We start from the raw sequence: 12017 nt of genomic DNA, 5'->3' as shown, positions 1-12017 counted from the left end.
ATAAATAAAATAGTTTATTACTATTTGTACTGTATGTTTAGGTTTGCTTTGGAAAAATACGTATTGTAAAAAGCACTTCAATGAAAAATAACTAAATATTATATATGATATACTGTATATGACAGTAATCGTTTTACAGTACAAAAGTGATATGCCAGGCAAGACTGTATATTCCAGGGATTTTCTGTATATTCCGTTAAAAATGGCTTTTTAGTAAGTTGAGCTACTCAAATGACCCAGTGTCAAGAAAAAAGACATTGATAGTGTTATCAGGACAACTGGCTTGAGAAAAGGATATGATGGTCCAGTGGATGTCCAGCGTGCTGTTGATGAGTCCTCCCTGGACCTGCTGCCTCTTCTCTTCCTGCTGCCGTACCGTAGCCAGTCGCAGTGCATCATGGTCTGTCACGGGCATGCTGTCAAAATCAAACTTGTCCACCTGAATGGCCATCCTGCACAAACACAGAAGCAACACAAAGGTCAAGTGAAGTGCTGTCATTCAAATCCACAACAAAAATACATTTGTTTCACAGAGGACGACATGCTCAAAAATAAATCCTTCAAACGTCAGTCAGATTTCATTTGTATACAGAATGCTCAGAAACCAACAACAAAAATCCATCATCATAAAAGGCCTGTCAGAAACTGTACACAAAAAATGCCAAGGACATGTGCACAAGCTCACAAAAACCACTTCAGGCTCATAGAAACACCAATAAAACATCCTTGACATTTCCATGTTCTCCGTTATCAGTGAGCAGAGAGAAAGACAAAGCGCGAGAGACAGAAAGAACGATAGAGGGATGGATTAATGAAGGAGATAAGACCCTCTGGGGGGCTGTTGGGAGACACTCTCAGGCCTGGAGTCGGATCACAGCATCTACTGCAAATCTATTGATTACAGATGGAAAACATGCTGCGATGTGTGACAAAAGAGCACAACATCCATTGTTTAGGTGTGCGGCGTGGAAATGATAAAGACTGCACTTAGAATGCAAAAGAATATACTATGTTTTTACATTTCTTGTTTTTACAAGAAAACGTGAGAGATGCTGACATGTGCACAACTCAACAGCATTCTAGAAAGTGTCAGAGAAAAAATAAATAAATAAAATAAACAAACAAATGAATAAATATTTTAATAAAGCCACACTGGTGGCAAGTGTTCAGGAGAATGAATGAATGAATCAATCAATTCTCAATAATCAGTCACTATTTTCCCTAAAGTATATTAATTTCACTAAAGCAGTATTTTCATGCCATGTGATCAGGAAAAATAAAACACATCAGAATTTAGTTTGGATGGATGAATGATAATAAAGATAGAAGGATGGATGGAATAAAAAATAGACAGATAGAAGGATAGATAAAATAAATACAAAAATATAGAAGGAAAGATAAAATAAATTAAATACATATAATGATAGAAGGATGGATAAATTAATATACAATAAAATAAAACAATAATTGGATGGATGGATGAAAAATAAGTAAAAGGATAGAAAAATAAAATAAAATTAATAAAAATAATAATTACAATTTAGTTTGGATGGATGGATGGATGGAAGGATACATAAAAAATAAATAAAAATATAAAAGTATAGATAAAATAAATTAAATACATATAATGATAAAAGGATAGATAAAATAAAACAAATACATAAAAATATAGAAGGATATAATACATTTAATTAAATACATATAATGATAGAAGAATAGATAATATAAAATAAATATAAGGATAAAATAAAATAACATTTAGTTTGGATGGATGGATGAAAGGCCAGATAAAATAAAATAAATACATAATATATAAAAAGATAGATAAGATCAAATAAATAAAATACATATGATAGAAGGATGGATTACATAAAATAATAAAATACAATAATTATAATTTAGTTTAGATGGATGGATGATAATTCATACATTAAATACATATAAGGATGGATAAAATAAAATAAAATAATTACAATTTAGTTTGGATGGATGGTTGGAAGATATAGATAAAATAAAACAAATACATTAAATATAGAAGAACAGATAAATTAAATTAAATACATATAATAGTAAAGGGATGGATAAAATAAAATAATTACAATTTAGTTTGGACGGATGGAGTGATAAATAAAATAAAATAAATAAAAATATAGAAGAATAGATCAATTAAATTATTATAAAAAAATTATTTTGGATAATCCATAATCCATAATTAAACACATAAAAATTAAACACAGGACAGAAGGATGGATAAAATAATTACAATTTAGTTTGGATGGATGGATGAAAATTAAATTAATTAAATACATATTAGGATAGATGGATAGATAAAATAAAACAAAAACATTAAATATAGAAGGACAGATAAATTAAATTAAATACATATAATGATAGAGGGATGGAAAAAATAAAATAACATTTAGTTTGGAAAATAAAATAAAATAAAATAAAATAAAATATTGAATGACAGAATGTTTGATGCATCATTCATCAAGATGCATTATTTTCATGCCATATGTTTAGGAGAACAAACAAAAATGAATGTTGTTGACTATTTTAAATTATTGAGGCATATCATGTGACTTGCGATTAGACATTTTGTCTCCAGCAGTAATAGTGAAACTTGGCTGAGCACACAGCGCTAATGGAGAGATCTGACTGCACACAACATCCTCCAGTTCTTCCTTCCTTCATTCATTCACTCATCCAGTCCACACAAGACAACAGGCCGAGATCCCTGCAGACAGTGATACATAATTCATCACACACACATTAAGGAAAACACAAACAGCCTGCGGCCGCTTGCGCTCTGTTTCCACAGCCTGTGGCGTACTGGCCGCCGTGCAGGACCGAATAATTATTTCCCCCGTTCTTCTTTCATGCGTCTGGCGCGCTGAGGCTGCAGTGGATTAAGACGCTCAGATAGCAGCAGATGAAACACAGCAACCTGACTGGATCTCTCAATCTACTCCACTACTCCGTCTGTACACTCTCCTGCTTGCTTCTTTCATTTTTTTGTTGACATTATTTTGTTTATCTTTTGGTTTATTTTAGTTGCCTGTTCTTTTACAATGTTTCAGGTTCTTTTCATTATTTTGTCCTGCCAGTGTTTCATTCATTCTCCGGTTTGTTTTCATTCTGTCTTTCTTATCCTCTAGTTCAGTTTCGTTTAATTTGTTTGTTCTCCTGTTTGCTTTGCCACTTTTTCAGTTTATTCTTTCATTCTACCATTTGACAGTTTGTTTGGTCACCTGTTTTTCATTCTTCCTACCTTCTTTTGCTCAACCTTCCTTGCTTCCTTTTTTATTCTACTTGATTTCCTACCTTGCTTTCTATTTTTGTTCTTCCTTCTTACCTCCATTTTTTCTTCTTCCTGCTTTTTGTTTTCCTTTTTTACTTGTTTATTTCCTTTTATTCTTCCTTGATTTTTCCTGAATTTTTCATTTCTATCTTCCTTTTTCGCTTTTTCATTCCTTTTTTGCTCCTCCTTGCTCTTTCCATTCTTCCATTATTTCTTCTTTTTGTTTTACCTTACTTTCTTCCTCTCTCTGTTCTCTTCTTCTTTTATTCTATCCCTCCTTATTTTTTCCTCTTCCTACTTTTTGTTTCATTCTTCCTTCTTCCTTTTGTTCAACCTTCCTTGCTTCCTTTTTATTCTACCTGTTCCTTACTTTTGTTCTTCCTTTTTCTCCATTCTTTTTTCTATCCTTCCTTAATGCTAACTTCCATACTTTTTCTGCTCTACCTATTCTTTCTACTATCCTTCCCTTTTTTCTAGTACCTTAATTTTGTTCATTCTTCCTTCTTTTTTCATCTACCTTTCTTTTCATTCTTCCTAGCTTCCTTTTGTTCAACCTTCCTTGCTTCCTTTTTATTCTACCTGTTTTTAATTCTACCTTCCTTTCTTTTGTGTTCTTCCTTCTTTCCTCCATTCTTTTCTTTTATCCTTGCTTCCTTTTTCTGCTCTACCTTACTTCCTTTACCTTTTTACCATCCATCCTTATTTTTCCTTCTTCCTACTTTTTGTTTGTTCTCCCTTTTAACCTCCCTTATTTCCTTCTATTCTTCCTTCCTACTTTCCAACTTTTTTAAGTTCTTCCTTCCTTAATTCCATTTTCTGTCTTTCTTTCCTATTTCGATTTACCTTCCTTTTTTTCATTCTTTTATCTTCCTATTCAATTTTCCTTCCTTCCTTGTTCTTAATTTATTTTTTGTTCCTCCTTGTTATTTCTACTGTTTGATCTACCTGTCATCCTGTTTTGTTCTTCTTACCTTTCTTTTAGTTTCTCATTCCTTTACATCCTTGTTTCTTTTCTTCCTTCCTTGCTTCCTCATTTGTTCTTCCTTCCTTTATTCCTTTCTGTTCTACCTTCCTTCTACTTTCCATCGTTCCTTATTTAATCTTCCTTTCTTCATTCCGCTTTCTGTTACCATCCATCCTTCCTCTTTCCCATCTTCCTTCCGCTCCTCTTTCCTTTCGTTCTTCCTTCCTTTCTTCCTCTCTGTACTCTTCTTACATTCCTTTCAGTTCTTCATTTCTTTTTTGTTCTACCTATCATGCATATTTGTTTTTTCTTCCACTCTTTTCTTATAGCTTACCATAATTCCAACTTCCTTCCTTTCTGCTCTACCTTGCTTCCACTTTTCTACCACCCTTCCTTATTTTTTCTTCTTCTATTTTTAGTTTTTGTTCCTCTTTAACCTCTTTTATTTCCTTCTATTCTTCCTTAATTTATAGTTCTTTCTACTTTTGTTCTACCTTCCTTTGTTTTTCTATTCTTACCTTCCATCCATTTTCTCCTTCCTTAATTTTTCTGTTCTACCTTCTGTAATTCCTTTTTGTATACTTTTTCAATCTAGCTTCCTCCCTTTCTTTGATGTACCTTCCTTTTTCATTCTTTCATTCTTTTTATCATTTTTCATTCTACCCATCATGCTTCCCTGTTCTTTTTCCCCCTACTTCCTTCCTCTTTCTGTTCTACCTTCCTCCTTTCTCCTTTTGTTCTACCTTTCCCTTTTTCATTCTTCAGATTTACTTTTAGTTCTTCATTCCTTCCTCTTTTCATTCTACCCATCATGCTTCCCTTTTTTCTTCCTTCCTCTTTCCATTCTACCCTCCTTCCTTCCTTTTGTTTTTCATCCTATGCTTCTACATTCCTTCCTTTTCTCGTTCTACCCATAAGACTTACTTGTTATTCCTTCCTTTCTCTTTATGTTCTACCTTCCTTCTTTTTGTTTGACCTTATTTGCTTTTTTATTCCTCCTCTATTTTAGTTCTTCATTCCTTCCTTTTTTTCTACCCACCATGCTTCTTTGTCTTCCTTCCTCTTTCTATTCAACCTTCCTTCCTATCTTCTTTTTTCTACCTTCTATCCTTTTTCATACCTCCTACCTTCCTTTTAGTTCATTTTTTCCTTTTTCTTCCTTCTCCCCTCCTTTCTCGTTAATGCAGTCAGTCTTGACGTTTAGTCACCTGATGTTTATGAGATGAGAGGTTAATGTCAGTGAAGAGGCTGCAGGTGTCTTGAGCTTGACACTGACGGACGTGTAAGTAAATGTGATCTGATTCGCGTGTAAACTGATCCCGTAAAACAACACGCAGGTAAAAGGAGACGCTGAGACATGATGGACTGATAAATACAACATCTTAGACGTGAATCTCATGGAAATCTCATAAGAGAGCTCACACAAACTCCAAACAAAGACGTATCACCGACAAACACGAGCAGTGCTCAGAAAAACTCACAGAAATGAGAAGAGAGGGAAAAATCCATCTCTACAGAGATGCCCAAAGTAATGAACCCAACCGCAAGAGATATTCGAGAAGTGAGGCTCATCTCACAACAGACAACAAGACAGAAAGATCCCCTTATAGACACTCCACTGTGAAAATTCAATTCAGCAGTTACTAACAATAAACCAAACTTAAAGACGCCTCTTTTTTTAGAGAAAGCTTTATCATAAAAACTGCCTGACAGTTAACAACTAATGTTTCAGTTAGCATACAGAGCACACGGTCAGCAGGCCAATTAACACACTGCCACTAAAAATATTAATCTTTAAAAAAAAAAAATCAATAAATAAGAACTAAGAAGTCAGAAACGAGTCAATCACACTAACCAATTAGTCAGCTGGATATAAAGTGAACCAGACAACCAGTGTGACTCATGCCTAAAGCTAATACGATTATTTTTGTTTAATTTTTATTAAATGGGGTCAAATATAACCTGAATTTTTTAACCTAATACACACAGTTATGATGGTTTCTGTTTAACAGTTGTCCATCTTTCTCATCATACACTACCAGTCAAAAGTTTTTGAACAGTAAGATTTTTCATGTTTTTTAAACAAGTATCTTCTGCTTACCAAGCCTGCACTTAGTTGATCCAAAGTACAGCAAAAACAGTAAAAGTTTAAAAATATTTTTTACTATTGAAACTAACTGTTTTCTATTTGAATATATTTTAAAATATAAATTATTTCAATGCTTTTTTTATTATTACCCCAGTCACATGATCCTTCAGAAATCATTCTAATATTCTGATATGCTGCTCAATAATCATTTATTATTATTATGCTCAAAACAGCTGAGTAGAATTTTTTGATGAATAGAAAGTTCAGAAGAACAGCATTTATCTGAAATAGAAATCTTTTGTAACATTATAAATGCCTTTACTTTTGATCAATTTAAAGCTTTTGTATGGTATAGTGTATAATGTTACAAAAGCTTTTCTATTTCAGACAAATGCTGATCTTTGGATCTTTCTATTCATCAAAGAATCCTGAAAAATGTACTCAACTGTTTTGTACAATAATACAAAACTTTGAATTATTTTTAGAATGTAACAAAGACTGGAGTAATGATGCTGAAAATTCAGCTCTGAAATTACATTTTAAAATATATTCAAATAGAAAACAGTACAAATATTTCACAATTTTACAGTTTTTGCTGTACCTTGGATCAAATAAGAGCAGGCTTAGTGAGCAGAAGAGACTTCTTAAAAAAACATTAAAATCTTACTGTTCTAAAACTTTTGACTGGCAGTGTATGAAGAACAATACAGCATTTTACTAGTTTCTTGACACCATTAAAGTAGAAAATATGCAAAGGTAAAACCTCAAGCACAACACACATGTGCAGGTGCAAAGAAACACATGCACATCTCTGTTCTTCATCATTAGCTGTCAGTATCAATGCATCTGGACTCTGGAAAGAGGGTGTTATCATTCTACGCACGAGCACTACAAAGGAAAAAAAAAATTAGAGAGAGAGCAAGAAAGAGAGAAAGAGGAGACAAAGAAAGACAAAAACAGACCTCTAAAGATTGAAGGACAAAAATCACCCACGCCCACACACACACACACACACACATACATAAACATACACATTTTATACAGCCATTTTTGCTGCATTTTAAAACAACTAGTTTGCATGATTTCCAGGCAATTTACAGCAGTACATCAATTTCAGTTTATTGATTTTCATTATATATATTTTATTCATTATATGCATTCAGGAAGAGAAAGATACAGATACAGCATTTATGCGATCAAAGCATTTTGCTGCAGTGTCACTGACTGTCTGTTTAGAGAGGAGAGCGAGTGAGCGAGAGAGGGAGAGGGTTATATTTAGCTCACGTGTGTGTGTTCAGTCTCGTGACTCCAGCAGCAGCAACACTGAGCTATTTATAGACTGCCTCCCTGTAACCCGCGGTTACCGGCACACACAGCAGCATCGCTGCGCCACGGCAACGCCGCATCACCCCACCCAGCATCTCGACATAACATTAACTCACTCTGTCATTCAATTGAAATGATAATTTTTATACATTCAAAACGACACAATCCCTCAGATGAGTCCGCAGAAACGATGACAGGTTATTAAATCCCGCCGTCTGCAAAAGTTCAATCTCACATATTCAAAATTATGTACAGGTACGTGCACGTTTTTTTTCTTTATTTGAACAGTGATGTAATAAAATTGTTGAAAAATAAAATTGTTTGTTTTTAATTGTGATATTAGTACTCTATTATTTTCTTTTAAAAATGCATTTATTTTATTATTTAAGAATATTAAATTAAATTAAAAAAAATAATCAACCATAACATTTTTAAATTCATTTTAATTACATTTCAATATGGCTATAGACATCCAGGGGTGGACTCTGCTGAGCCAGGTATTTATTTATTTCTTTAAATATTTTATTTTACCTTATTACTTTGTTCATTCATCAATGTATGACAGTATATATTAAGATTTTTAATGTTTTTTTAAGAAGACTCTTCTGCTCACCAAGCCTGCATTTATTTGATCCAAAACACAGCAAAAACAGTACATTTTCAAAAATATTTTTACTATTTATAATAACTGTTTTCTATTTGAATATATTTTAAAATGTCATTTATTCCTGTGATTTCAAAGCTGAATTTTTAGCATCATTACTCCAGTCACATGATCCTTCAGGAATCATTCTAATATTCTGATTTGCTGCTCAAAAACATTTATTATTATGTTGAATACAGCTAAGTAGAATTTTTTCAGGTTTCTTTGATGAATAGAATGTTCAGAAGAACAGCATTTATCTGAAATAGAAATCATTTGCAATATTATAAATGTCTTTATCATCACTTTTGATCAGTTTAAAGCATCCTTGCTAAAAAAGTATTAATTTCTAAAATTTCTTAAAAAAAAAAAAAAAAAAAAAAAAAAAAAGATTATTCTGACTCCAAGCTTTTGATTGGTATAGTGTATAATGTTACAAAAGCTTTTATTTCAGATAAATGGTGATCTTTGGATCTTTCTATTCATCAAAAAATAAAATATTGATTAATAATAATAATAATAATAATAATAATAATAATAATAATAAACAGATGTTTCCTAAATAGCAAAATCAGCATATTAGAATGATTTCTGAAGGATCATGTGACACCGAAGACTGGAGTTATAATGCTGAAAATGTAGCTTTAATAAATTATATTTTAAAATATATTCAAATGTTACTGTTTTTGCTGTACTTTGGATGAAATAAATGCAGGCTTGGTGAGCAGAAGAGGCACATTCAAAAACTTACTGTTCAAAAACTTTTGCCTGGTAGTGTAGGCATTTTAGGCTTTGAAACAGCACTACAGTAGAAAGATTCAGTTGCATCTTGAGACACTGGAAAGGGGAAAACAATAGTATGCAACCACACACACACACACACACACACACACTGGTTTACATGTTTTATGGGGACATTCCATAGGCGTAATGGTTTTTATACTGTACAAACCGTACTTTCTATGGCCCTACACCTACCCTACACCTAAACCTAGCCCTCACAGGAGATTGTGCACACTTTTACTTCCTCAAAAAAACTGATTGTGCATGATTTATAAGCCTGTTTCCTCATGGGGACCTGAGAAATGTCCCCTCAAGGTCAAAATTTACTGGTATTCCTATCCTTGTGGGGACATTTGGTCCCCACAACGTGATGAATACCAGGTACACACACACACACACACACACACACACACAGTAAAAAGTGGCCCTTCATCATGGAGGAAGCACTTAGAGGCTTGTTGCTACAGCAACAGGCTTTTGTTTAAATTATGTGGGTAATGAAGAAGTTGAGCGGAGTATGTCACACCAACACACACACTTCACAACAGAAGTGGAAAGAGTGCAAAAACCCAAAATGCACAATGTGTCACACATTCAATGGCCTTAATGGTGTGTGTTTCAAAAGGTGTGAATCAGTGACTGGCAGTTCAAACAATCTTCCACACAAATCAAACGCATGCACACATGTATGATGTCATCGCAAACACACTTACTGTGACTGTCATAAAGCCTGCTGGTTTTTCTAACACAATCATTTTGTGTTACCAGAGCTCCATGGTTATTTTTTCGGTGAAAGAAAACAATAATAAAGAAGAAAGCTAAAATATTAAATGCCATGGATGAATATTTGTGTATATGTAGAAGGGTCAAAATGATTATTTTCACCTGCGATTTGGAGCCAAATAACTGGGTTTAGAAATGTAGCAGCATTATTATGTTATTTTTACACAGAGATTGGTAGGTCTATTAGTAAAATCTGTTGACTTGAGCAATCCTTGTTGCATTGTATGCCAATAAGTCACAGTTCAGAAATGGAAAAAAGTACTTCTCATATTTTTCCCCAAAGTTAGCAGGCCTGCAACTTAAAAACATTAAACATATTTTAAAGGAGACCTATTATGTCCCGTTTTACAATGTAATATAAGTCTTAGATGTCCCCAGAAAGTGTCTGTGAAGTTTCAACTTAAAATACCCCACAGATCTTTTATTATATCATTATGAAAATGTGTATTTTGAGTTTAAGCAGAAACACGCAGTTTTCGTGCTTGTCTCTTTAAATGCAAATGAGCTGCTGACCCCCGTCCCCTTTTCCAGAAAAGGACTATGCCTTTAAATCATATGTTTTAAACCATATTAGTTTAAACTTCTGATATACGGTTTAAGATTTGCATGCGCACAGAGAGCAGTTGTCTCACAGCATGTGTGCAACTCTCTTTCATGTCTTATTGCGCTTAAACTGTCAAATACACACAAGTTTATGTTAAAAACACTGTTGGTTTTGTCTGTGAAGGTAAACAGTTGGGAAAGAAATTGCATGTTTATATTAGATCAGTGTGGCAGCAGCATAATATACAGTAAATAAATCAATAAATTCACTGCTCTCTTGTCTCCTCTGAGGCTGGGGCTCTAAATAGTGTCCAGTTCTCATCTGTCCAGCGACAGAAAAGTTAGCATGCTTTGCTTGAACTTTCGCCATAGCATTAGAACTGGTACTCCGTTGTCGTTTGTGGAAACACAGAAACACTGTGGGTGGAAACATGCAGATTAAGAGGTGCTAATATTATAATGAGATCCCATTCCTACATCAAAGGGGGAGCAAAATCTTAGCAGCTCATTTTTACTAGGTCGTTCTTTCACATTTTCTGGGTTGGTAGATGCACCAGGGACCCGATTATAGCAATTAAACAATGAAAACGTCAGATTTTCATGCTATGTCACCTTAAATATAATTTTGAATTAGGGTTCTTTAAGTTTTTTTTTTTTGTTATGTTTATTTTTAAGGCCCTATATCATTAAGTTAGGTATGGGGATCTAAAAGTGGTTACATTAGTAAACTTTTAAATTGTACACATATTCAGTGTTTTTAAAAAATTTAATATGAATTTTCAGTGCATTGCATATGTTGTTGTTTGCCCAAAAAATTTGGCTGGAGTATTATAAAACTAAAGGAAATGAAGTGTTTACATCAAGTTCATACTGTTCGCAATTAGAATATCAGAACATGAAAATGTATTCATTCTCAGATCATAATCCAAAATCTAATATTAGATATAAATTTAATTCAAACTAATACCTTAAGAACCTTACTGAACAAATAACATATTAATTCAATTATTTAATAAATAAATACAGATATCTAGGTACGAAAATAATTAGGCGAGAGAGATGTAAGTACTGTACTACATTTCAGAATGCTTTCTAATAATATAACTTTATAGAAGATAATCTGAAATGTAATTAGGACTATTAGTTTTATTTCCCATTTCTCATTAAGTCTTAGTTATTGTTTCTCCCTGCCTTGAGGACAACTGAAAAAGTGGCACATCATATTCTACTCTCTTCAAACCTTCAGATAAATGCCCAGTTAAAGCTCTCATTAGAGTCATCTGGCTGAACACAGACAGGCTTGACTTCAACCGGTCCGGCTCAATATAAACTTATTAAAAGTTGATGAACTTCATGACCTGAGTTAGGTATCTGCTTAAATATGCTGGCATATAAAAATGTACGGTAAAACCTGAACTGAAAAAAAAAAAAAATAATTACAGTTTCCACAAATTCTTTTTCCAGCATTTTTGTGTATTTGAACCCTTTCCAACAATGACTGTATGAATTTGAGATCCATTTTTTTTACACTGAGGACAACTAAGAGACTTGTATGCAACTATTACAGAAGGTTCAAAAGCTCATT

The 12017-nt window shown here is 33.1% G+C and overlaps 1 protein-coding gene across 1 annotated transcript in view; it reads right to left on the bottom strand.

Annotated features, from left to right (window-relative positions):
• Nucleotides 1-223: 223 nt before the first annotated feature.
• LOC141289375 (trafficking protein particle complex subunit 9-like) overlaps nt 224-12017 on the bottom strand; it is a 31745-nt gene continuing 19951 nt past the window's right edge. The window contains exon 4 of the mRNA XM_073821482.1: nt 224-452. Coding sequence (XP_073677583.1) covers nt 224-452 — 229 coding nt within the window. The remainder of the gene's footprint in view (nt 453-12017) is intronic.

This window comes from Garra rufa, chromosome 17 (assembly GCF_049309525.1).
Source record: "Garra rufa chromosome 17, GarRuf1.0, whole genome shotgun sequence".
Lineage (NCBI taxonomy): Eukaryota > Metazoa > Chordata > Actinopteri > Cypriniformes > Cyprinidae > Garra > Garra rufa.
Note: the sequence above shows the minus strand (reverse complement) of the source record. Positions and strands in the feature narration are given on the sequence as shown.